Genomic DNA, 27,589 nt, shown 5'->3' on the forward strand with positions numbered 1-27,589 from the left:
TCTTCTTCTTCAGCTATGATTCCTGCATCACAGACGGTTGGACTAGATGATTCCTTGGGTCCCTTCCAACCCTACAGTTCTTTGATAAGATGCTGGGAGAGGATTTTACTCAAAGCTTTCTTTCAAAATATCCCCGCTGCAATATTCAAAATGGGTCCCCCCCCCTTAAAAACATCCTTAGGCTAAATATTTGATATTTTTTTAAAAAATAAAAAATATAGCATGAAAAATCAAATATTTAGGGTCATAAGAATTGCCCTGATGGCGAGGGACCCTTGCAAGTCCTTGGCCAATGTGATCCCTCTTAGAAATGCATATTTATTTCCTTGCCCAAGGAGCCCAGGGAAGCAAACAGATAGGCAGTTTAGAAAAGAAAGCAGAAACATTCCGAAACAGATTTAAAACATTCTAAAAGTGCTTACAGTTAAAAACATCTAAAAGCAGCTTCTATTAAAAACATTCTAAAAGCCATTACAGTGAAAAGTGTTATTCCACCCACTGATCAGCAGATTGCCAGGAACAGTCTTCTTCAGCCGCCCAATGTCTGGGTGGACGGGAATGTTTTCAAATTCCTCTGGAAAGTTAATGGGAAGAGTGTTCCACAACTGGAGAACCACCAATGAAAAGTCCCCGTTGTGGTTCAGTACCAACCAGGCAGCCCCTGGCGGCGACACTACCAGCAAGTCCTCACCTGCTTTTTGTAGTGTAAGCAAAGTTTGAGAGCCACACCCCTCCTATGGCAATGAGAGGTATACTGCTGTTGAACATGGGGGTTCAACGTGGCTATCATGAACGACCCACCCTTCTCCATAGCTGTCAACCTTCCCTTTTTTTGCAGTGGGAAACGGCGCTGGAATAAGGGAATTTCTCACAAAAAAGGGAAAGTTGACAGCTATGCCTCTCACTGAGCTTATTTAAGCATCTTAAATATCTGATGGCTAGCACTACATCTTGAGTGGAAGGGATACCTATAACTTGTTCATCAATTTTGTTGGGTGATCCCTGAATCCCTGTGTTTATACGGTGGATGAACTTATCTCCAAGCCAGCTTTCGCAAATCTGTTCAAATGTTGTGGACTACAACTCCCATCAGCCCCAGCATCCCCAGCCCTGCTGCCTGATGGGAGTTGTAGTCCAAAACATTTGGAGGGGTTGGCGGGGACCTCCCCTTATCAAGTCTTCTCGCTTTCTTCTCCATGTCACCTGCATTTATCTTGGCTCACCTGTTTCCGTTCAGAGCACCGGAGAAGTGTATCAGCTTTTTATTGATGCACCTTGGACATCTCAATTGCATCTCTTGTTTAATGATTAATTCGGGGAGACTGTTTCTAACTTGGGAAAGGAGATAAAGAGTTATCCTGACAGCACTTGCTGCTGTGCTGACCAGATCTAATCTGGAGGCTGCAATTTGCTGAAACAGCAGGCCCAGAAGGAGCTGAGTGTGCAGGCGGTATCTCTCCTCCTTGCCTCCTCCGCCAGCTATCCCATGGCACTCTGGAGGCTGCAAGGTAGACATCCCAACTGCTTGAGATGCAATTAGGGATGAAGAAGAGGGGAATCTGTAAATTCCAATTTCTCTCCATTTCTTACTTTGCCCATCTAAAGTGCCACATAAAAATTCACCGGCAGGTTTCTCCTAGTAATATGCATTTTTGTATGGAAATAGGCCTAGCATACACATTTTTGCAAGAACTTTTCACAAATTTATGCATCTTTCTTGCAAAATCTGGAGATGGGCAAATTTTGACAGATGGCTCTCCAACATATCTAATACAGTCATACCTTAGAAGTCAAAACAGAATCTATTCCGGAAGTCCGTCTGATTTCCAAAATGTTCGGAAACCAAAGCGCGGCTTCTGATTGGCTGCAGGAAGCTCCTGCAGCCAATCGGAAGCTGCGGAAGCCACGCCAGACGTTCGGCTTCTGAAAATTGTTTGAAAACTGGAACACTCACTTCAGGGTTTCATTGGTCAGGTGCCGATCTGTTTGAGATCCAAGGCATTTGAGATCCAAGGTACCATGCAGTTAACGTCAGTTGAGGAGGGATTCTGTCTGAATAAGCTCTGAGCGATGCTCGTGCATGATCAGGACTAGCTAGAAATTCTGAATCAACAAACACAAACCATTTCACTGTCTTTCTACTCATCCATCGCCAATGTATACAGAGGAATCTGCTTCTGAACATGGAGGCTCCATTTACTGGTACAATTCCTGGTTTTGGAGGCCAGTGGGCTAAGTGGGTCCTCTCCCTCAATGAGGTCACCTCCTTGCTGCAGCTTTTTGCTCACTGCTGCCTATGGGCTTAGGACTAGGCCATGGGCAGGCAAACTAAGGCCCGGGGCCTGGATCCAGCCAAATCACCTTCTAAATCCAGCCCGTGGACGGTCCGGGAATCAGAGAGTTTTTACACGAGTAGAAGGTGTCCTTTTATTTAAAATGCATCTCTGGGTTATTTGTGGGGCCTGCCTGGTGTTTTGACATGAGTAGAATGTGTGTGGGTTATTTGTGGGGCATAAGAATTCGTTCATTTTTCCCCTCCAAAATATAGTCCGGCCCCTCACAAGGTCTGAGGGACAGTGGACCGGCCCCCAGCTGAAAAAGTTTGCTGACCCCTGGCTTAGGTGGTGCCACCTCCCAGAGGGAGCGAAGACAGAAGTTCCTTCTCCTTGCACCTCTGACTGCTCACACACTTGGAGAGCCAGTGTGGTGTAGTGGTTAAGAGTGAGACTCGTAATCTGGGGAACTGGGTTCGTGTCTCCGCTCCTCCACATGCAGCTGCTGGGTGACCTTGGGCTAGTCACACTTCTGTGAAGTCTCTCAGCCCCACTCACCTCACAGAGTGTTTGTTGTGGGGGAGGAAGGGAAAGGAGAATGTTAGCCGCTTTGAGACTCCCTAGGGTAGTGAAAAGTGGGATATCAAATCCAAACTCTTCTTCTTCTTCTTCTTGGAGTGGGCAGGTGAGGAGTTAGAAGAGGAACAGGACCACTGGGCTCCAAGGGTTAAAGGTGAAGGCTGTGTTTTGGGGGTGTCTGCCCAGCCTTCTTCCTCTTCCTATGCAGGAACTCTTGATGAACTTCCAAGGGACTGCAAGGTTCCTTCCGTGGGATGGTTTGAAAGCCACTGGACCAGTCTTCCTTAACCTGGTGCCCTCCAGATGTTTTCAACTGCATCTCCCATCAGCATGGTTGTGTGCACATCTGCCCCAGCTTCATATGGCTGCACTGGCTGGGGCCAGAGGGAATTGGGAGTCCAAAACATCTGAAAGGTGCCAGATTTTGGGGAAGGCAGACCCACACACCATACACCGAAATGCACATTTAAATCACATGACTTTCCCTAAGGAATCGTGGGACGTGCAGTTTCCCCCAGGCAGAGTTAACGTTCCCAGGAATCCTGAAGAACGTTTAACTTTTCTGCTGAGATTTTCCTTTTCTTTAATTACCCCTTCTGTTTGTTCTTTGCAAAGGGAAAGGGTATAAAAAGTGTGTGCTTCGTTTGACGATTGCTCACGTTGCACCTGGGATACGGAGGTTAACTTTTGAGAAGTGCGCTTGTTAGTTTTACCGCTCGCTAAATAGAACTTTTTGTTTGATTCAGGTCATGAGGGAAGGCCGAGCCCGGCGATGACCGGCATAGACCGAAGGGACCAGTTTGAGCAGAGGTTCCTGGACCGCTCCTGCATCTGCCATGGTGGGGATGAATTGTGGCTCCTGATCTCTCCCTCGCTGGCTCTGGCACCCATGTCTGCCAAAGGCACTGCTTTCTGACCCGCTTCTTCCTTCTTCTGGGACCTCTTCCTCTCTGCGTGGCTCACGATGGGAGGATGCTTCTCCAAACCCAAACCAGGTGAACTCTCCTGAATCGTCCCTCTGCTCAAGCCCTTCCACCTTTCCTTCTCCGTGTGGAACTGGGAATTAAACTAGGTCATGCAAGCAGCAGGGCCACTCCGCGGAGAGAACTCTTGCAGAGAATGTTAATTCTCTGGGCTTCTACGCGGAGGGATTATTAAAGCGATTGGCTAATCCTCCCAAAAAAACTGAGCACAATGCACAGCGGTGACTTTAATGAAACATTTGGGACTTGGAAAAGCAGCAGGAGGCATTGCTAGACAAAGAACTGGGACCTCGAGGATGGGGTTGGGCAGCAGGGAAGGAATCTTTTGCCAAGAAGTTGCCATAGTCAAGGACAAAATACGGGATCTGGGGTTCCTCCAGGCTCTTTCTGTTCCCAGGTGGGATCCAATCGCATCCCAGGAAATTCAGGTTATAGTCGATAGGGAAGTCTCTAGGCAAAAACAAGAGCTAGTGGCAGCAGTGCAATGGTTAGAGTGCCAGAGTAGGACCCGGGAGACTAGGGTTCAAATCCCCACTCAACCATGAAACTCACTGGGTGATTGTGAGGGCCAGTCATTGCCTCTCTGCCCTTAACCTACCTCGCAGGGTTGTTGTGGGGATTAAATGAGGAGGGGGAGAACTGTGTATGCTGCCATGAGCTCTTTGGAGGAAAAGTGGGATAGAAATGCCAAAAACAAACAAACAAACAAACAAATGGTGGTCAACCGATCGCTACAAAACTTTTTTAAAACACACATTCTTCATCACAATGGCTGGCTGTCAACCAGAAGGTTGGAGATTTGAGCCCACCTGGGAATGGCTGTGGGCAGGATTCCTGCATTGCAGGGGGTTGGACTAGATGACCCTCAGGATCCCTTCCAACTCTACAATTCTGCGATTCTATGATCTGTAGTAACCTTAGCTGTGCCTGCCGTCCAAAAAACAATAAAGACATGAAATACCTCAAGCCGTAAGGGGCATGTCCACAATCATTCCTGTCACTTGTTAATGGCAAAGAACAAACACCCAGCTGGCTTTGACTGTGGATTCCAGCAAATTAAGCTTCCTTAATTTAGCCCCGCATCGCCCGCAGCAATTATATGCCCCCTATGGAGTCAGCCGGCCCATGCCCTCATGGAGTCTTTTGCTGGTGTGCCAGACCAGAAAAGAATTTTCGTTACAAATATCCACAGTTTTGGGGTGGGCTGCTTTTCCTAACAGGGAACTTCCCAGAGGTTGCACGGTGCTGGCAGCTGGGAAAAGATGCAAAGGTGGTCTTGGGCACGGGTGAAAGCTGGCGGGGCAGAGGGCAGGATCTTGTCTTTGTGCAATTGTAGGCTACAGCTCTGCAAAAGGCAGGGATTTCTGTACACAGGCACACACAAATCTCCATCCAGACAAGGAAGTGGCCTGAACACAGGCATAGAATCACAGGATTGTGGAGATGGAAGGGACCCGCGAGGGTCATCTAGTCCAACCCCCTGCCATGCAGGAACCACAGGTTCTCCGCCTCCCCATTGGATCCTCACCACAACCCTGCAAGGTTGGTGAGGCTGGGATTAAAACCGCCCTGTTCAAGAAACATCAACATTCTAAGTCCTTTGACTTCAAAGGTGCTTGTTGGACCATTTTGGGCTTTTACATTATTATTTTTAAAAAAGAAGATGTTTATTTTAATTTGCAGGAGTTTCCTGTTAGAAGAAATGATGTGGCAAGGAGAGAAAAGGCATTGCTGGTTACTTTACTTCCCTTTCTCTCTCTCTCTCTCTCTCTCTCTCCACAAACACACACACACACACACACACACACACACACACACACAATTTTATTCTTATATTTTCATCCTGCCATTCCTCCAAGGAGCTCAAGGTGGTGTCCAAGGTTGTCTGCCTCCCCCATTTTATCTCCCCAACGACCCTGCAAGGTAGGCTAGGTTGAGAGATGGCAGCTGCCCCCAACCGTCCAACAGTGGAATGGACTCCCCCGGAAGCTGGGGAACTCTCTGGAGGTTTTTAAACAGGGTTTGGACAGCCATCTGTGAGGGATTCTTCAGCCGTGATTCCTGCATTGGAGGGGGTTGGAATTGATGACCTTTGAGGGTCCCTTCCAACTCTGAAATTCTTCACATGGCTGAGTCCTATTCCAACCTTCTAACCACTGCAGCCTGCCACCTGTGCCGTCCTCCCCCTTCATCGCAAGGTTGCCGCATTTCCCCCAAAAGCCTAGGAGACGTGGCCTTGCGTGGGAAGGAATTGTGTGCTGCAGGCAGAGCTCTTGGTAAACGAACCTTGCGTGTAAGGTTGCAGCCTTAGCTGCCTGGAATCGAGTTGGCAAGGCTGGCGCTGTTACTTATTCATCTTGGCCGTCGTTACTTATTTATCTCCATATTTTCTTAGCTCCAGTGGCCCTCTGCAGAAATGCAAAGGCAACCGGACGTCGCAGGTGTGACTCCGACATTTAGGTTGCCTTGCATTTTGGATGTTCTGTCCTTAATGCATTCTGGACGTGCTATTCCTCATCAAATCAAGGCAACATAGCTTTAAAAGAGGATAGGCAAGTTCATGGAGGAGAGGGCTTTTGATGGCTACGGACCATGATGGCTGTGCTCTCTGCCTTCATCGTTGCGGTTGCTGGAAACCACTGGCGGAGGGAAAAGTGCTCAGGGTTGTGGGCTTCCCTTTGTGGCACCTGAGTGGCAACTGTGAGAACAGGATGCTGGACTAGATGGGTCATTATCCTGATCCAGCAAGCTCTTCTTATGAGACAGACATTCAGAGACCACCTCATAGGGGTTAGTGGGGGGTGAAATCAGCCAGATTTCAGAAATGTTGGATGAAGCCAGTCTGAATTACGGCAGTTTATGTATGTGAGGGTCTTCTGCTTGCAAATATTTCGGGGGCAGATAGGAGGAAGCACCCACAAAACATGGAAAAACCTCAATCCTCCTCAGATAATTTCCTAAATGCAAGAGTACAGTTGTACTTGGTTCTCGAACGCCTTGGTACTCATATGTTTTGGCTCCCGAACGCCGAAAACCCGGAATCAAGTGTTCCGGTTTTTGAATGTTCTTTGGAAGCTGAACGTCTGACGTGGCTTCCAAAGCTTCCGATTGAGTGCAGGAAGCTCCTGCAGCCAATCGGAAGCCGCGCCTTGGTTTTCGAACGTTTTCAGAAGTCAAACGGACTATGTTTGAGAACCAAGGTACGACTGTATCCCATCCCTTTTACTGACTGGTGAAAACCCACTGCATATTTCTAAAGTGATGAAGTTTCAAAAGTCTCATTTTCAGGATAAATTATGCTACCCATGTCAGATGGATTCTTCTCTGGGTGGGCTCTGTTTCCCCAAAGACAAATGGCTGTTGCTTTGAGATTGGGAGAGGAGGCAGGCAAGACGGCATCCTGTGCTCATCTGTGTGTGAGAGAGGAGTTCTCTGTGTGAAACGATTTTACGACTGACGATTTATCTTTGCCCCTGTCCCTTATCTGTAGAACGCACAAATCTTTTCTACCTGTTTAATCCTTTGACTGTTCAATAGCTTCAGCTGTTAATCCTTTGACTGTTCAATAGCTTCAGCTGTTGTCTGTAGCTTGGCTCACACCCTTGAGAGACCTGCTCAATATATTTTGAGGGATGGGACGGGGACCCTTGGCTTGACAGCAGTACGTGTGAAAAGGATCAAGCAGTCTTAGTATACACCACAAGCTTAACACGAGTCAGTTGTGTCATGCAGAGGCAAAAAAGGCTAATGCAGGCTTCCTCGAACTCGGCCCTCCAGATGTTCTGAGACTACAATTCCCATCATCCCTGACCACTGGTTCTGCTAGCTAGGGATCATGGGAGTTGTAGGCCAAAAACATCTGGAGGGGCGAGTTTGAGGAAGCCTGGGCTAATGAATTTCCAGGCTGCATCAATAAAAGTGCAGTGTCCAGGTCAAGGGAAGTCCTAGTCCTGCTCTGTTCTGCCTTGGTCAGACCCCAGCTGGAGTCTGCCACAATTTAAGAAGGATCTTGACAAGTAGGAATGTGTGCAGAGGAGGGCAACCGAGATGATCAAGGGTCTGGAAAGCAAACCAAACAGCTGAGGGCGTTGGGTCTGTTTAGCCTGGAGAAGACCGAGAGATGATATGAGAGCCACCTTCAGATATCTAAATGGCTCTCCTATGGAAGATAGGGAAAGCTTGTTTTCTGCTGCTCCAGAGAGGCAGAGCCAAACCCACGGATTCAAATCACGAAAAAGGAGATTCCGACTAAACATTAGGAAGAACTGTCTGACGGTAAGAGTTGTTTGACTGTGCAGCAGGCTACCTCAGTAGGTGGTGGACTCTCCCTTGTTGTGAGTTTTCAGACAGATGTTGGATGGGCATTTCTCAGGGATTCTTCAGCCGTGCTTCCTGCCTTGCGGGGGGGGGGGGTTGGACTAGATGACCCTTCCAATTCTGCAGTTCTCTGTGGCCTTGGCTTTGCTTCATTTGCTGTGTTGCAGTTGGGCCTGCTTTGAGGGTAATAAAAAAAATGCTTGCATCACAACTTTAGTGTCAAGAGATTACAGCTGACTTGGACTCTGTGCTCGTGAATCCAAATTTCCACCTATAAAGTTCTGATGAGAATCACTGCCTTTAATTTCCCCTTGAATTGCTTTGGCTTTTTTTTTATTAACTCGTATTTCTACTTCCATTTTAGATCACTTTCCTAAAGGTGGGGTAAGAGCATTACGGCACTTAAGCCTGTGGGGGGGGGGAGGTTCCCCCATCAGGTGCTGCTACAATCCTGCGCTTGACGCCGGAGAATAAATTTCTAAGAAGTAAGAGGTTTACGAAAACCACGTTCTTTAACTTTTCCTCAATCCGATTGGCAGGGTAGAGTTGTCCTTGGACTCAGTTCTGAGAGGTTAAGCCCTCTTTGGAGTTACTAGGGGAAAACGTTGGCTATGGGAACACAGCCGGGAAGTGTTTAATCCGTGGCATGTGACTGGTTTTTTGTTTGTTTGTTTTGCTTATTCGCCCATTGGCTGGCTTCTTTGAGGCCTCACGGGATTTAACTGGAGCCGGGTCTCAGCCCTGCAATGCACAAACCAGCATTGCAGGGGATTGGATTGGATGACCTTTGGGACTCCCTTCCAACTCTCCAATTCTATGATTCCCATCGGAACCATACATGCAGATTTTGTACAAATTGGCGTCCTCTTCCAGCCTCTTTTTAAAGAGGTGCAGATGCATAAATGGCTACCCTACTGAGAGCAATGTGACCCCTCTGCTCCCAGTCCTAGGGCCTCGGCCCAGTATACCCAAAGGAGCGTCTCCACCCCCATCATTCAGCCTGGACACTGAGGTCCAGCGCCGAGGGCCTTCTGGCGGTTCCCTCACTGTGAGAAGTGAAGTTACAGGGAACCAGGCAGAGGGCTTTCCTGGTGGTGGCGCCCACCCTGTGGAATGCCCTCCCATCAGATGTCAAGGAAATAAACAACTATCTGACTTTTAGAAGACATCTGAAGGCAGCCCTGTATAGGGAAGTTTTTAATGTTTGATGCTTTAGCGTGTTTTTAATATTCTGCTGGAAGCCGCCCAGAGTGGCTGGGGAAACCCAGCCAGATAGGCGGGGTATAGATAATAAATTATTATTATTATTATTATTATTATTATTATTATTATTATTATTATTATTATTATAAAATAGGTGTCCTGTATCCCTGCACCTTATATTGCTCCGTCCAACTCCCTTGCAGCAGACTGTGGCCAGGCCCCTTCACACATTCAATGGGACACACGTTTGGGGCTGGTGAGGAGGATTGTGGGAACTTGTACCTGCGACTCAAATGTGTGTCTTAGCAAATGGCGTGAAATAGTCCTGCTTTTTATTTTATTTTATTTAAAAGGCCAGAGGTGATGGGGAGGAGGGCAACATTGTGTGTGTGACTGTTGTGATGTTGTGACATTGCATGTGTGAGCATCACACCTCCTTCCCTAAACTGGGCAGAAGCTTCCCGGGCTTTGGGAAGGCTGTGCCAGGCCATAATACTTTAATTTACCCAGAACATTTAGGGGATTAGCCTAGTCCCCTTAGTCCATTGAATGCAAGGTAAAGGTAAAGGACCCCTGGATGGTTAAGTCCAGTCAAAAGTGACTATGGGATTGCAGCACTCATCTGGCTTTCAGGCCTAGCGAGCCGGCGTTTGTCCGCAGACAACTTTCCAGGTCATGTAGCCAGCAGGACTAAACCGCTTCTGGCGCAATGGGACACCGTGAAAGAAACCCGAGTGCACGGAAACGCCGTTTACCTTCCCGCTGCAGCAGCACCTATTTATCTACTTGCACTGGCCTGCTTTCGTACTGCTAGGTTAGCAGGAGCTGGGACAGAGCAATGGGAGCTCACCCCGTCATGGGGATTTGAACCGCTGACCTTCTGATCGGCAAGCCCAAGAGGCTCAGTGGAGACAGAATGCACAACACTGCTACTCAAGCATCAAAATGTTCCTATCCCTGTTGTGAGATCCTTTTAGTTCAGGACTGGGAAAAGGGCAGAATGCAGTGTTAGGCTTTTAAGCTGCCTTATACTGCGCCAGACCATTGGTCGATCGAGCTTAGTATTGTCAACACTGACCGGCAGCAGCGGGCTTCAGACAGTGAACATTCCCAACCCTACCTGAAGATGCTGGGGGCTGAACCAAGTTCTGCATGCAAGGTAGCTGCTCTGCCTCTGAGCTACATCCCTTTTATGCCACATGGAGTATGTTCAATGTATGCATAAGGGAGCATCAGGCCAAAGGCCGATCTAGTCCTCCTAGATGCCCGTGTGAAGCCCGCAAGCAGGACCCGGGCACAAGAGCCCTCTCCCCTCTTGTACTTTCCAGCAACTGGCATTCAGAAGCATCGATGCCTCCTACTGCGGAGGCAGAGCACAGTCATCATGGCTAATAGCCATCAATAGCCCTTCCCACCAGGAAGCCAGCCAAGTTGGTGGCCATCCAGTGGGAGTGAGTTCCACAGGTTAATTAACGGTTGGGTGGTTGGGGCAACTGAGAACTGCAGGCCTTTTCTTATTGATTGTCCTGTCATTGTCCTCAGATAATCTTCAGGGGAGAACCTGGGTCAGTGTGTACTTTACTTACCTGGTAATCGGAAAAACAAAGATTGAAGTTAAGACACCTGCCCACATCTCCAAGGTGTCTAAAGTTTACTTTAGACTTAAGTGCAGCACCCTTTCACACCTTTTGTATTCTTAGCTGTTAATGTTTTATCTGTGTCTGCCAGCTTGGTTACAGGTGAAATGTATGGAGAAAAGAAATGCAATGGGGGAAAGTCAAGGCAGTGATTTATTTGTTTATTTAGAAGGGGGAACATCAGAACTTTACAGCCAGGGTGGGGAAATTTGGATTCAAGGGAACAGAGTCTGATCCAGCAGGATTCTTTTGTTCCATCGCCGTACAATTCACTTGCTTCCTTGTAGAGAAATCAGGGCCTTTGGAACTATACTTGTTCTGCCTTTGTAGGAACTCGATCTTATAGTGTGGAACTTTGGAACTCTCTGCTTATTGATACCAGGCAGGTGTTTTTGATGTACTCTTTTCGGTGCCTGCTAAATGCAATTTTGCTTAGAAACGTCTACCTACGTGTTTAGAAAGTTGACGCGAGTCTTAATCTGCTTTCAGTCTACTGCTTTTAAAAAAACTTTATGAAAGTTTTGTTTAATTTTTAAAATAATTTTTATTGGTTTTACATATAATGGCTGAAGGCTGGCTGCACTGCTGTAGGGGACAAGCCCCTCTTGAAAGGACCATGCTGTAAGATCTGGACTCCCTCCATGCAGAATGAAGGTGTAAATAGGTGAATAAACCCTATTGCTTAAAGCTGCAACAGTCTCCGCCATGTCTCGATTCTCCAAAGGAACGCAGACTCAGAGGGGCAGGCACCTGGCTTTTGTAACAGTATTCTCATTTTAGCAGTGCCTCCGCAACATTCCTGCCCCAGAGGATATGAAACTGCATCTACTAAAGCTGACCATTTTTAAATCCGCAGGACCGGATAACTCGCGCCCAAATGTTTTAAAAGAATTGGCTGAGGAGCTTTCTGAACCGCTGAGGCTGATTTTAAGTAAATCATGGAATACTGAGGATATTTCAGAGGACTGGATAAAGGCTGATGTCAGTGTCCCAGTGTTTAAAAAAAGTAAACGGACTGAACTCGGTAACTATAAGTCAGCCAGTGTTAACATCAATCCTGGGTGGAAATAATTAACGCATTAAAATGAGGATCCACTTAATCAAATAATTACAGGGTCTTAATGCCAATAATTAGGGCTGGCAAGTGATTAAAGCCCTCTCCCATTGATTAATAATTTGCGTTTCATCCAATTAATTATTTGATTAAATCTAGATTTTTGCATACCAGCAAAACCTCAGCAGGAGTGCCTGTTTGAGTTCCTGGAGAATTTAGTTTAACCACTCATAGTTCAAAGGAATATATGGAATTAATATGGCTTTTTATCATCCATTACTTCGGGACCAGAAAAAGCTTTGAAAAAGGTTTGTTTTTAATCAGAATTGCTCATTAAAATTGACACCATCGTTGAATCAACCCAGTGGACTGATCAGCCACTGATTAATATCTCCATCACTGATGATAATGCAAATCAATAAGGCTTTAGTAGGGCGTTTTGCCCCTCCCAAGCAAATTTGATACACACTTTGAAATTGGAGTACAAACGTGATTGATGTAAGTTGCTGCTTTAACATTACACACCTCTGAAAAGGGTCTGAAACAACTCAGCATCCCATTCAGTTTGGTGAACTAACAAGGTGGGCAAGTAATGTGAAGTCCATCCAAGGGATAATATAATTCAGTGCTTTATAATGTTGGATTCATAGAATTGTAGAGTTGGAAGGGACCCCAATGGTCCTCTAGTCCAACCCCCTGCAACGCAAGAATCTTTTGCCCAACGTGGGGCTCGAACCCACTGTAACGACCCTGAGATTAAGAGTCTCATGCTCTACCGACTGAGCTATCCCAGCTATAAATGTCAAGGTTGCCACTTTTTTTTATAGCGTCCACGGGAGCCATTTAAAGCATGGCGGGACAGCCTTTGGGGATCCCCAGATCCTGCTGGACTATAACTCTGCAGCTTGTTAAGGGCACTGAGAGTTGCTAGGAGACTCCTATTCATCTCCCAGTTGCTGGAAATCACGGGAGGGAAGAGTGCTCCTGTGTTCGAATCCTGCTTGCAGGTTCCAACAGGCATCTGGTTGGCCACTATGAGAACAGGATGCTGGGCCTTTGGCTTGCTCCAACAGGCGCTTCTTAAATTCTTATGCAAAAGCACTTAGCCATGGCAGTGAATCATTTCACCTGTTGTGTCTGAATAAGCAAAGGCTTTCTCCGTTCAGTTTTTGTGTGTGTGTGTCCTCTCACCAGTTATGTGTGTGTGTTTCTGCTTGTCCCTTGGAGCAAAACATCAAACATCCTCAAAATAGCTTAAACTGCAGAGGATCTCCCTCTAAGCATTTTTTGTCTTTCAGCAGAATCTCTCTCTCTCTCTCTCTCTCTCTCTCTCTCTCTCTCTCTCTCTCTCTCCTGCCCTCACAGACAAATTCATGTCAGAAGACTGTGCAAGGGTTATTCTGAGATGGAACCAATATTTGACATCAGTCCCCCTTCTCTCTCTTTTCCTCAGGGGCGTAGCTAGGTAAATTGGTACCCGGGGGCAAAAGATTTTTTGTTCCCCCCCCCCAAGGCATGGGAAGGTCAGGTGTTACCCGATGCGGAAAATTTCTTGTCAACCCCCCCCCCATTGACACCCCCCCGCAAAAATGGTTTTACGTTATTTCATATTTTCTTACAAAGGAATAATAACAAGTAATAATAATAAAAAACCTTTTATTTATATCCCACCCTCCCCGGCCAAAGTCGGGCTCAGGGTGGCTAACACCAGATACATAACATTGGTATAAAATCAAACAATAATTAAATTACCTCCTAAAAACCTCTCAAAGTCTAATTAGATGACTTTCCACAGGGTTAGGGTTGGGAACAGTAAGTGTTCTCTGAACTGAAATTTCAGCCTTCATGACATAGGAAAACAGCCAAGTGAACAGCTATTTTGGTGGAGGAGGGTCAAGATATTAACCAATATGCATGAAATTTCACATATAGCTATATAATCCCTAGTATAGTAAGATAAGACCTTCGGAGCAGGCATTTAAAAAAAAAAATTCTTGCTAATTTGTCACCCCCTCCATTATGGAACCTGGGGCGGCCCGCCCCCCTCGCCCCCCTTGCTACGCCCCTGCCTCTCCCTCCTCCCCACGTCTTCAAGAGCCAGTGTGGTGTAGTGGTTAAGAGCGGTAGACTCGTAATCAGGTGAACCGGGTTCGCGTCTCCGCTCCTCCACATGCAGCTGCTGGGTGACCTTGGGCTAGTCACACTTCTCTGAAGTCTCTCAGCCCCACTCACCTCACAGAGTGTTTGTTGTGGGGGAGGAAGGGAAAGGAGAATGTTAGCCGCTTTGAGACTCCTTCAGGTAGTGATAAAGCGGGATATCAAATCCAAACTCTTCTTCTTCAAGAAGCCCGTTTGTTTTCAAGACCGTGATGTCAGGCTCTGGTTTAGTTTAGTTTCTTGCTCTGGGTGTCGTTTTTTCTTTCTTTGCATTTCTCCCTTTTCCAATCATAATTGCGGGCATTTATCCAGCAATCTGTGATGTGTTCCCGCATTTCAGTGCAAACTTCTCCTGATAAACACATTTTTGTATGCAGCCTTGGCTGAAAATGTGCACATTTTTGCAAGCAATTCCCCTTAATAATATGATGCATATTTGTATGTTAATTTTCACCAATTTTTAATGCACATTTTCCACTGACACATGCATTTACTGGTTGGTTGCTGGAAACCTCATGAGGGGAGAGGGCTCTTGTGCTCAGGTCCTGCTTGTGGGTTTTCTGTTTGGCCACTGTGAAAACAGGAGGCTGGACTGGACGGGCCATGGGTCTGATCCAGCAGGCCTGAAACTGGTGAATGCTAAGACATTTTGCAAATTATCAGTTGAAATGGTAATTTTATTGTTTATTTTTTTAAAAAACAACAACAAACAAACCCAATACTGCTTAATATCATAAAAATATCTCAAGTGCTTTACAGGAAAAACAAACAAACAAACAAACAAACAAACAAACAGTAATAACAACAATTAAAACAGCAACGATTTCACTTAATATTTTGAGCTGCTAATCTCTTTCAGAAGGAATTACTACACCATTCTGAGTCGAAAAGCTTTTTGTGCCCAGGCTAATTCTGGGGAATAATTTTCTCCAATTTATTGGCACTAATTGATATTGCTATGGATAGATATAAAATATAGACTATGATGTAATGTGCAGTTGGAAACATCGACATTAGGACCCATGGAGGAGATGGGGGGGGGAGGTCTCGAGATTCAGAGAAATCTCTTTATATGGAAATGTGTTTGGTTTTGTTATAAATTTCTATTTGGGAAATCAAATAAAAACGATTTTAAAAAAAGATATTGTAACATTTGCACAGGCAGTTAAACTTATTTAGCTGTAGTAATTTGGTATAAAGCTTATGTGGTCATTAAATGACAAAAAAGGGCAAACATTCAATAAGATCACCATATAGATACTTGGTCCACCCAGCTCCATATTGCCTACACGGACTAGCAGCAACTTTCCAGGGTTTCAGGAAGGGAGTCTTTTCCCAAGCCATACCTGGAGACGCCAGGGAATGTGTACCTGGGACTTTCTGCGTGCAAAGCAGTTCCTACAAAAGACGACTTACCAATGGGCAGAGAGCCCAGTGCCGGGAGGGACATCTCACCATGAAGTATAACGGAGAGGATTTCTCTTTGCTTCCGCAGTTGAAGTGAAAATCGAAGTGGTGCTGCCAGAGAAGGAGAGAGCCAAGGAGGAGATGTCACCCAACGGGAAAGCCAGCCCCATCATCTACAAAGCCAATGGCACTTCTCGGCATTTCCAGCTCGAGGAATACCCGGTCGCCATCAACCCCTACCGGAACCTGAAGGACGTGGTTGAAGCCTCTGTTTGTTACGTGAAGGACCTCGACAATGGACAGTGAGTGTAGACGAGCGACAACGTATCTTAGGCCCATTGCGACTGTTACCATACCCTCCGAGATTTCACTGATGAAGATAGAGGAGATAGGGAACAACAGCAACGATAATAGTAATACCCTTCTAAATTGCAACCCAGCCAGATGAGTGGGGTAGAATTATTATTATTATTATTATTATTATTATTATTATTATTATTATTATTATTAAATCAGGACATTTCCAGTAACTTTATCTCTGCAAAATCCTTCAATCCAGCTATTGTTTGCTTAAATTTGGACCTAAAAGTCCAGTGGGGAATTAAAACAAAAAACAAAAAACCCTTAACCAACAGATTCCTGTTCCATTCGACAATCTGCATTTTGAAAGCCCTCTCATCATCAAAACTGGTTTGCTCTCTGATGTGAGGCACTGGTCTTTGATAAGCCCAAACCCCAGTGCTTCCCTGGGTATTCAGAACTACCTGTGTGGGTTTTTGCTCCAGACTTCCTTCAAATATCAGTGGTAGGGTTTTTTTTGTTTTGTTTTGTTTTGTTTTAACATTTGTCTGTATTGCCATAATGAAATCACACACACTTTGTGTTTTTTTTTGTTTTTGTCTTGAATTGTAGCAGGGTTTCCTGCCCCCCCCTTCCTGGTGCGTGTTAATTCTTTGTATAATTCCTAACAATATTTCTATGAAGTGGGTGGGTGGCTGAAAGGAGTGTTGTGAAGGTGCCGGCTTGATATCTGTAAGCAGGGAGATGCTGCCACACTAAATGTGATAAATGTGAGACTGAAAGAGAGAAGCCTGAAGCCATCTCACAAGATCTGAGGCGAGATTTGACCTGTGGGCCTTCCTGGTTCCTGGCTCCATTGCTTAGCCACAGTAGGGCTCCATGTGACTCTCATTCTCAGCAGAACATCCTCGACTCTGCTAGGCTCCCTGTTAATTGTGCACATGTAAAACTCAGGTTTCCTTTGAGAAAATATTGACACTGTTTTAATTCTGCCTATCTAGGATGCGAGAGGTGGATCTGGGCTGTGGGAAAGCACTTCTGGTCAAAGAAAACGGGGAGTTCTATGCCATGGGCCACAAATGTCCTCACTATGGTGCTCCCTTGGTGAAAGGTCAGTTCGCCCTATTATGAAAATGACACGTGTTCATTAAAAAAACAAAACCTTTTTATAAAACTGCAGCCTTGGGGTGTCCTTGCGCTTTCTGCGATTCCATCACGGGTCTGCTAGGAAAGGTCGGAATGTGACTTGGTTGCAGAATGCAGAATCTTGGCTTTCGTTTTTAAAAATAAACACGCAAGTTTCTAGCCCTCAAGACGTGCTTGAAAGTGTTTGGGCAACAGCTGTTGAAGGCTTGGGTGGGTGGCTGAAAGGAGTGTTGTGAAGGCATATCAGTAAGCAGGGAGATGCTGCCACACTAAAATATAGGGTTCCTACAAATGTGGGTGTTCTGTGGCACCTCCAACAGTTCCAGTTCCATAGGGCTGGGAATGTCCCCTGCCTGAAACCCCGGAGAGCTGCTGCCAGTCAGTGTAGGCAACACTGAGGAAGATGGACCAATGAGGGCTTCCTATGTTCCCATGCACACTCATTTCGGCTTGTGTTCCTCACCTCCTTACTGCAGGGGTTTTGTCCAAAGGACGTATCCGCTGTCCCTGGCATGGGGCTTGCTTTAACATCGGCACAGGTGACATTGAAGACTATCCAGGCTTGGACAGCTTGCCGAAATTTCAGGTAAGACCTCCAGGGTTAAGCCACTGCACTGCTTTGAGAAAGGCACAGCAGGGTAATCACAATCTCCAGCATCTGCCCAGGGTTTGGGATGCCCAGGGGGCAAGATGGTTTCGTTGAGGTAGAAGGGTAGAAGGATTCTTTACTGGTGAGTCTGGTCTGTGCAAACTTGAGTTTGGTGTTCAAGGTGCCACAGTAGAGATCATTCTGTCTGTAACTCAAGGGTTAACTCTGTTAGTGTTGAAGTCAGTCAGCCAAGAGGGAGCGAGGGGTGGAGATGTTGTTTAGCTTAGCAACCAGGCAGAGTGGCATGATGTTCCCTGAGGTAAGACTCTGATTGGCTATGTGGCACTGAGGGAGTTTCTCCTCTGTATGTTGGGTTGAATGTCTCTCTGCTACGTAGAAGTAAGACAGAACCACTTTCTTCATTTCTTCTCAACTTATACACCGTTCTGTTCACTTTCTTCAGAGCACTTTTATATGACAGTTTGCAGGTGTGAATTGCTTTTCGTGGGGGAAATCTGTGTGAGTCATTTTGCCAGTATGTCTGAATTTCGTTTGACATTCTTATTCTTATTCTGCCGCCCTTCATCATAACATCTCAGGGTGGTGATAAAAAACCAATAAATAATCAAAACAAATATGATAAACTTTGATTATAAAACCATTTTTAAAAAGAGAAACCAATTTATATTCCTAGGTGAAAATCGAGAAAGAGAAAGTGTACATCAGAGCAAGCAAACAGGTGAGATGTCCTTGAGATCCCTGTAAGGCGAAACCTTACAGCATGTGCCTAAGCATCTTTACTCAGAAGTAAATCCCACTGAGTCCAATGGAACTTGCTGCTAAATAAGAACAAATGGGTTTTGCCAGTAACAGAGCACCGCCCAAGGCCAAAACTTTCTCAGGGATGCCTCTCCTGAACAAATACAGTGTGTGAGAGAGTTGGCAGAGGAATTGCAGAACTGTAGATTTGGAAGGGACCCCACGGGTCATCTAGTCCAACCCCCTGCAATGAGGGGGAATTGCAGAAATGTGGAAGGTTTTCACTGACGCCGTCTTCTTAATGGCCCCCTTCAGGCTCTTCAGACACAGAGGCGGACCAAGGTGATGGCCAAATGCATCTCCCTCAGCAACTATAACATCAGCAGCACAAACGTACTCATCATCGGGGCAGGTACCGTGAGCCAAAGTGGGCTCCAGAAGCAGCCTGGGGTGGGCTGTGGGGCAGGTGTTTGGTGAGGGGTAGCTTCACTGAAGAGATGGCACCCCCTTCAGGTCAGTTGCTGTACTACTGCAGGGGTGTGTGGACCTTTTCCAGCTCGAGGGCCACATTGGCTACTGGGAAACCTCCTCAGGGCCAGAAGTCAGTGGTGGGAGGGACCAGAGGCAAAACTGGGCGGAGCATTAGATGTGAATTTTGCCATTATTATTGTTGTTGTTGCTGTTGTTATTTTATTTTATATACCGCTTATGTTGCAAAATGGTTTGCAACTATACATTTAATCCATAATTAAAATATAGGTGATCCTCGTTTTGTACAGGGGAAACGTTCTGGACCCCCAAGCATGTCAGTGGGGCCTACGTAAAGTGTATTACCCTACTCTACCCCCCCCACTCCACCATTTTAGTGACATTTTAGGGATGTTTTAGTCATGTTTTGGGGTCACTTCCAGGTTCGGCGCCATGCACACATGTGTGATTGCGCATCAATTGGCCGTTGCCTCTACACAATAGCATCAAGGCATTCTAAATCAAAATATACAATTTATTTATTTTATGTCATGGTTAGAGTGTCAGGCTTGGACCTGGGAGACCAGGGTTTGAATGCCGCCACTCAGCTAATGAAACTGACTGGATGTGACCAGAGGCCAGTCACTGCCTAATCAAATCAACCTCACAGGGTTGTTGTGAGGAATGAAAATGAGGAGGGGAGAACCGCATACAACAACTTGATCTCTTTGGAGAAAAAAGGTGGGAATAATAATAATAATAATAATAATAATAATAATAATAATACACAAACAAATATACTTCTGTCACAGGCCCCGCAGGACTGGTGTGTGCGGAGACGTTACGGCAAGAAGGCTTCTCGGATAGGATTGTGATGTGCACGATGGACAGGAACTTACCCTATGACAGACCCAAACTAAGTAAGGTTGGTATTCTCCAGTTCGTTCTCCTTGTACCCTAAACTTGGTGGAGGGCAAATCCTAATCGGGGGACAGCTAACTTGGTGCCATCTAGAAATTGTCGGACTACAAATCCCATCAGCCAGCATGGCCGATGGTCAGGGATGATGGGAGTTGTAGTACAGCAATATCTGGAAATCCCCACATTGGCTACCGCTGGCATAAGCTCTTGTAGACTACAGTCCTCTCCAGCAGATGCACGAAGTGTTACCTTGGTTTACCGCACTATAATAAGATTATATCGAATTATAAAGAGGTGAAGTGGGACATTTGTCCTGTGATTTGCAGGCACGGGTCTGAGAGCTTCTTCCTGGGAAAACTCTCTTGTTTACTTCAAACATGAACCGGGTTTTCTGCAGATGGACGTTTGTTCTGATTCAGCACTAAACAGCATGGACTCAGCTATGCAACTGCAAATACAACATTTTAAGTGGTTTTTAAGTACATTATACAAATGGGACACTAGATGGCGATGGTGAGCTTATGGAAAATTCAATATACTGTATATTTTTTCAAAATGCTAAAAAAAAAAGCATTTTCACAGAGGTGTGTTTTTTAAAAAAATATGCGTCTAGATTCCACCCAGGTTTTCCTGGAGAAAGCAGTGAGACAAAATAAGAACCTGTGTCTTGAAATCAAGCACTCTTCCAACTTCCTCCCCCAGGAAGTTGGAGCAAGGATGCTCTCAGTGGCGGAATTTGGGCTCTCAGATTTCAGTGATGCCCTGTGTGGAGCTAAAATTCCCCCGCCCACCTCTTGCGCTCCATTCCACAGTATTGTTGTGGGGCCCAGTTTAGCCAAACTAGTTGCATTGCCATAAAACGTCCTCTGATGCTCTGCCCAACTTCTCTATCAGCTCTTTGTTCTTTCCGAGGCTCAGATGAATACCGTTGGATCTGACTGTATGTTCACGTGTTCTTTCTTTCAGTCTCCTGAGGGGTGGGCTATGGGGGGGGGCTGATCTGGTGCCGGGGGGTGGGGAAGAGAAGTGATCAGAGGGGGTGGGCAGTCATTCAAATATCCAAAAGTGCCCTCTGGGTCAAAAAATAATAACCAGCAATCCCTGCTTTTGCTAAGGACAAAAATGGATTTTCGTTTCAGTCGATGGATTCTCACCCCGATCAGATTGCCTTGCGACCGAAGGAATTCTTTCGTACGTATGACATCGAGGTCCTGACAGAAATGCAGGTAGGTGTGTGTGTGGGTGTGTGGGTGTGGGTGGGTGTGGGAGGGTATATGTGTATACAAGGGATGGAAGTTTTGTATCAGTGGTATTCTATACTCCCAGTTTGAATTCTCAGCTTTTGTGGGAGCTGCCTCATACCATGTGTAAGGTTCGCGTGATGGTGCTTCACGAGTAACGGAGAAAGAGCCCAAACAGTCTTTTGCAGTTTTATTGTGCAAACTATTTACAGTGCAGAGCTACAAAAAGCATGTCTGTCTCAGTCGCTGGCAGAATCCGGGAGGGACCCCTTCCGGCTCCTTCCCCAGCATAAGAGTTTCTCCAAATCTCCTCCTACCCTCCTTGCGTTTCATCCCTTTGCGAGGTGAGGTGCTGGGGCTCTTTGCAGCATCCCCAAGCCCTCTCCTCTCCTGGCTGGCCCCTTCTCCTTCCTCTCCACTGGAGGTGTGGCTGCTCTTCGTGCTGGAAGAGGTGCTGCTGCTCGATTGGCGTCGTGTAAAACCAATTCTTCCATCTAGCTCAGTGTTGTTTACACTGGCCGGCAGCAACCCTTCCAGGGTTTTTCAGGCAGAGGACTCTCCCAACCCTAACCCTAGAGAGGCTGATGGGGATTGAACCCGGGACCTTCTGCACAGTTCGGTCCTTGCCTTAAGATGTTCCATTGAATGATCCTTTGGAAATTGTTTCAGGTGGTGGCTGTGGACGTCAAGAACAAGACAGCCGTATTTAAGGACGGGTTTAAAATGGAGTATAACAAGCTGCTACTTGCCACTGGGAACACGTAAGCAACGAGCAGGACATTTTTGGGCACTCAAAGTTTTGACCTTAAGAGAAAGGTCATGGATGGTTATTAATTTATTATGTATTATTTCTTTCATTTATATATCACCTTTATCTCCTAAGGATCTCAAGGTGGTGTATATAGTTCTCCTCCCCGCATTCCATCCTCACAACAACCCTGTGAAGTAATAATAATAATAATAATAATAATAATAATAATAATAATAATAAGTTATTATTTATGCCCCGCCCATCTGGCTGGGTTTCCCCAGCCACTCTGCGTGGCTCCCAGCAGAATATTAAAACCACAATAAAACATCAAACATTAAAAACTTCTCTCTACAGGGCTGCCTTCAGATGTCTTCTAAAAGTCAGATAGTTGTTTATTTCCTTGACATCTGATGGGAGGGTGTTCCACAGGGCGGGCCCCACTACTGAGAAGGCTTGGTTCCCTGTAACCTCACTTCTTGCAGTGAGGGAACTGCCAGAAGACCCTCAGAGGAGGACCTCAGTGTCTGGGGCTGAACGATGGGGGTGGAGACGCTCCCTCAAGTAGGTTAGGCTAAGAGATGGTGACTGGCCCAAGGTCACCCAGTGAGCTTCGTGGCTGAGAGGGGATTCGAACCCTTCTCTCCCAGTCCAACATTCTAACCATTAACAGCACATTGGTTGTGAGCTCTCTTTCCATGGCGCATTGAATGCGGCGCAAGAAAGTATGAGACTGCCATATACTTAGATCATTGGCCCATCTAGCTCAGTATTGTCCACACTGACTGGCAGCAGCAGCTGTCTAGCGTTTCAGGCTGGGAGTCTCTCGCAGCCCTGCCTGGAGATGCCATTAGGGATTGGATCTGGACCTTCTGCATTCCAAGCAGGTGCTCTACCTATGTGGAACAACCAGGACTTGGGGCACCATGGAGTGGTTGTGTATTTTGAGGGTGTTTTTTCTGTGGTCGGTATCCACATTACAAAATCTGGACATCTGCCAGACTTTGATCTTGTAGAATTCTGTTTCGGCTACAGTCTTGCTCTGCCATCGCGTCTTTTCAGGCCCAAAACCCTTAGCTGCAAAGGCAAGGAAGTGGAGAACGTTTTTAACATCCGGACGGTGGAGGACGCCAACCGAGTGGTGAAGCTGGCCACCAGCAAGAACGCAGTGGTGGTCGGAGCCTCTTTCTTGGGTGAGCAACTCTCTGCAAGGAAGGACGGTCAGATCAAAGAATTTACATACCTGGGAGAAGGCTTAGCCTGCCTACATTTTTGACTAGGGCTTTTCATATTTCTTGTTGCTGTTGGAACGTATCCTGTGTGTCCCTGGCCTATAGCAGAAAATGTCCTGCTTTTAGATGTTTTAAACTGTGGCGGGGTGAGGTGGGATTCGAACCCTAGTCCACACACTCTAACCACTGATTGTACTGGTTCGATCTTAAATCCAGTTTGATACATTTATACACCTGATTGTGGATTATTACCATTTTTATTTCAAGTCCTCGTGAAATTTCCTCAGCGTTTTTATTGCGATTTCTCCTGCTTGTTCTCCTACACAATTTGGGTTTTTTTCTTTTTTGCAAAACAATATCTCCTTATGTAAAGCATGTTAGTATTATATTTTCACAAATATATGCATTTCTATGCATGCTTTCCCCTAATATATGCTTTGCGTATGCATAGTTGAAGAACTGCATCATAAAATTCAGGGAAGTGCGAATTTTCAATGGAGAGTTGCACTTCATTTCACGTATTGTTTCGGGAAGTGCATTCCTTGGCATGGTTTCCTCTGTGGAAAGTTTTACTTTTTCTCGTTTCTGTTTTCCAGGCATGGAAGTTGCTGCTTACCTCACGGAGAAGGCGCATTCCGTCTCCGTGGTGGAGCTGGAGGAAGTTCCTTTCAAGAAATTCTTTGGGGAGAAGGTTGGCCGAGCCATCATGAAGGTAGCAACAGATATGGAAAGTTAACCTGTGAGAGCTCCTAGAATCATGGAATTGTAAAGGTGGAAGGGATCCTGAGCAGATATTAAACCACTTCTTTAAAAAAACTCAACATCTTTTGACCCGGCCAATATGGCCAAGTATTGCCCAATCTCAAACCTTCCATTCTTGGACATTCCTTTTTTTAAAATAAATGAATAAATAAGAATTTATTGTTTTTTCAAACAAAATTTAACAAACGAATTAAACAATACAAACATACAAATACAAAAAAGATATACAAACTACAAAAAATAAAACAAAGAAAAAACTAATACAATACATCAAAAATTTACATAAAACACCTAATTAACTATCTTAATCTTATTTTGAATCTTAATTGGGGGGACTTCCTCACGCCCTCTCTTCTGCGTTCATTTCAAATATAATTTAGTAACTTTGTAACTACTTTAAATCCTCTTTACAAATTATCTTAAACCTTAACTAACAACTTATATGTAATACCTTACTCTCACCGAAATATAGAAAAAATTCAGATATATCACTAACTTAACTTCTTATACACTCTATTAAACTAACATTGTAATGCTATTGCCTATAATATCCACTGATTTCAATTTCAAATATCTAACTTTTCACGTTGTTTCAAATATTCTTTAAATTTCTTCCAGTCTTCTTGCACCTCATTCTTGGACATTCCATTCATATGTCAAGGAAATAAGCAACTATCTGACTTTTAGAAGACATCTGAAGGCAGCCCTATTTAGGGAAGTTTTTAAGGCTTATTATGTTTTTAGATATGCTGTAATTCACCCAGTATGGCTGGGGAAATGCAGCCAGATGCCGGGAATAATAATAATAATAATAATAATAATAATAATAATAATAATAATAATAATAATAATAAATATCCAACTACCTTCAAGGCAGGAATGTGCAGTTGTCCCATGCAGGTATCAAACCTGCAATCTGGGCATTATCAGCACCATGCTCTAGCCAACTGAGCTATTCAGGCTGACTGTGGCTGTCTTTTTGAAAAATGTCTGTGAGGAAGGAAGGGAAGTTTTGACCGACTGTTCAATAATTTGAGGATCCATTATAGATTCTAGTATAGGGGGGGAATTTATTATTATTTTTTATCTTTATTTAATTTTATTCTGTAATATTTATACGCTACTTTTTATTTATTACAAACTTTTCTGGTGGTTTTTTTTTTTGTATAAAAAAACAATTACTAAGCATAAAGTGTTGTCTTCCAGGACAAATGCATGTACAGGTGTTAAGTCTTGTATGGAGTCATGCATATAAACATCAAAACAGACTTGGGAAATCTTCTACTTTACAGACTGAGCTCACATCCACACTTGATTGTAAAAAAATTAAATAATAATCCGTGTGGTTGACATAGAGAATAAAACAACATAATCAGTAAATACAGTTAAAAGCAACTATTTATTATTTTATATACTGCTTAATGCCCCAAAATAGACTTCTAAGTGGTATACAAAAGCAATAAATATATTAACAAGGCATAAAACCAGTTAGCTACACAAATTATTCAAATATAGAATCACATATTTGTGGAGTTGGAAGGAACCCTAAAGGTCATTAATCCAACTCCATGCAGTGCAGGAATCACAGTTAGATAATCTCTGACAGATGACCCTGCCCAACATCTGTTAAAAAACCTCCAAGGAAGAAGAGCCCATAATTAAAATATGCAGAGAAGAGGCTGGCTTTAACCCTCTGTATCCCACTGTAGTCCTGATCTGTTGGGGGTGGAGGGGAGGGGGCCAGCAATTTTATGTAACTGTGCGATTTGCTGGCACTATGTGACCATAGTTGTGCGGATGGTTAAAATCCCTCCACCTGCCATGCTAGGGTACTGATCTGGATTGGGGCCCCAACTGCTGGCCATTTATCTTTAAAAAGAAAATCCTATGCTTAAGAGCACCGGTATAAAGCTAATGCATAATCTCCCCCCTCCCTCTCCTTCTCTCTCTCTCTCTCTCTCTCTTGCTTGCTCGCTCGCTCTTGGCCAGATGTTTGAAAACAATCGGGTGAAATTCTACATGCAGACGGAAGTCTCGGAACTGCGGGAACAGGAGGGCAAGGTAGGTTTGTGTGCAATGACCTCTGAGCACCATCTGTTGGATTTCCAAGGTCTTTGCCTTTGTCCTAGGGCAGATGCAGTCATTCTGTGCTTCTTGGCTTTCTAGGGCTGATGGGAAGGCGATTCTATGCCTTGCATTGATCTAGAAAGAGTCTAGTCCCATGCGGCACCAGGTTTGAGAGGTGTAGGACACTCCTTGAGATTCTGTGTCTGGGATGGGGGGGAGAGACATCTGTGTAGGCACTGCTGTCTAAGTTTGCTTGTGGGTGTCTTCTTTTTTCTTCCTATATACATAGAAACATAACGGTGTCGTCACGCTCTGCAGTTTGCAGAGATGAGCATAGAGAGCAGTAGGGGCTCAGTGGGCCTGATGATGGAGGTGGCCATTTTAATGATAAGAGATTGACTGCGGCTTCCTTTATTCAAAATGGCAGTGCAGGTTAGGGCTGCGCCATATATTGATATACAGTGGTACCTCGACTTACGAATTTAATCTGTTCCAAATGCACATTCGTAGGTCGAAAAAGTCGAGAAAAGTGATTTCCCCATAGGAATGCATGGGAAACGAAAAATTCGGAAAAGTTCGTAAGTCGAGTAAACCGCATCTAAAATTCGTAAGTCGAGTAAACCCCATCTAAAACCGCCAACGGATGTCCTTCGGATGTCGAAAAAATCATAGGCGTGTGGGCACTTTTTTCATTTGTAAGTTGAAAAATTCGTATGTCGAGTAATTCGTAAGTCGAGGTACCACTGTATCATCCACAAACCAGTTGGAAGTCCATACCGTGATATCGGTTTCATAATGTTTGACCTGGGAACATATTGCAAATCATGATGTGTGTACATGTGCTATGCAAAAATCACAATGTGGGGAAAACTGTGAAGCCAGCCAATGCCTCTACATAGCTCCATCCTTATTTTGATACACACACACACACACACACACACACACACACACACACACACACACATATCGCAATGTTTAGCTGGTGACATATCATAATGTTGAAAACCAGGTATCGTCCAGCCCTAGTGCAGGTACAGCCTCATTTCTCACTAGACCTACGAATGGTATAGGCTACAGCAGCTGTCCCCAACCTGGCACCCTCCAAAGGTTTTGGACTACAACTCCCATCAGCACCACACAGCCATGCATCCAAAACACTCGGAGGGCACCAGGTTGGGGAATGGTTTCATACGACAACTTTTCCATTCTTTATTTCCTGGTTTCGTAGTGTGGGGTGAATGAAAGAAAAGGGTGTGAGATCTGGGCAAAATGGGCTGCGACTCGTCCTTCAAATCACCACCATTCCCTCCTCTTTTTTCTCTCCCTTGAAGCTAAAGGAGGTTGTGCTGAAAAGTGGCAAAGTCCTCCGAGCTGATGTCTGCGTCATAGGCATAGGTAGGTGGCCGTGCAAAACTTTACTTCTCTGGAATCCTTCTTATGGGGGGCATGGGCTGCTATGCAACCTACCTGCGGGCCATCCATTGCAATGCTATCTTTTGCAACAAAACACTTTCGCATTTCCCTTTCTCATTCATTGATGGAGAATGGTCGGGGCAGGGAACGCAGTGGGAAATTTTGGTGCACCGCTACCGCAAATTCCTCATCAACAAGGTTGCTTATCTATTTCGTAAAATTCATATTCCGCCGGATTGTAAAACGACGAACCACAATGCCTCAAGGAGGTTTGCAAAAAGAAGAAAACAATAAAATGATCAGTAAAAACGTTCCAAGAAATAAAATAAAATC

General features: G+C 45.1%; 1 protein-coding gene across 3 annotated transcripts in view; it reads left to right on the forward strand.

Annotated features, from left to right (window-relative positions):
• Positions 1–27,589, forward strand: part of AIFM3 (apoptosis inducing factor mitochondria associated 3) — a 42,638-nt gene that overhangs the window by 8,406 nt on the left and 6,643 nt on the right. For 2 of the 3 annotated variants that reach the window (XM_033135899.1, XM_033135901.1), the window contains exons 2-15: positions 3,599–3,847; positions 11,849–12,016; positions 15,699–15,912; positions 16,912–17,021; positions 17,533–17,642; positions 18,340–18,384; positions 18,720–18,816; positions 19,685–19,797; positions 20,933–21,019; positions 21,704–21,795; positions 22,845–22,975; positions 23,611–23,726; positions 25,766–25,837; positions 27,175–27,238. In XM_033135899.1, coding sequence (XP_032991790.1) covers positions 3,817–3,847; positions 11,849–12,016; positions 15,699–15,912; positions 16,912–17,021; positions 17,533–17,642; positions 18,340–18,384; positions 18,720–18,816; positions 19,685–19,797; positions 20,933–21,019; positions 21,704–21,795; positions 22,845–22,975; positions 23,611–23,726; positions 25,766–25,837; positions 27,175–27,238 — 1,450 coding nt within the window. In that variant the 5' untranslated portion in view covers positions 3,599–3,816. The remainder of the gene's footprint in view (positions 1–3,598; positions 3,848–11,848; positions 12,017–15,698; positions 15,913–16,911; positions 17,022–17,532; positions 17,643–18,339; positions 18,385–18,719; positions 18,817–19,684; positions 19,798–20,932; positions 21,020–21,703; positions 21,796–22,844; positions 22,976–23,610; positions 23,727–25,765; positions 25,838–27,174; positions 27,239–27,589) is intronic. The other variant, XM_033135902.1, reaches the window with a different exon arrangement.

This window comes from Lacerta agilis, chromosome 17, assembly GCF_009819535.1.
Source record: "Lacerta agilis isolate rLacAgi1 chromosome 17, rLacAgi1.pri, whole genome shotgun sequence".
NCBI classification, from domain to species: Eukaryota; Metazoa; Chordata; class Lepidosauria; order Squamata; family Lacertidae; genus Lacerta; species Lacerta agilis.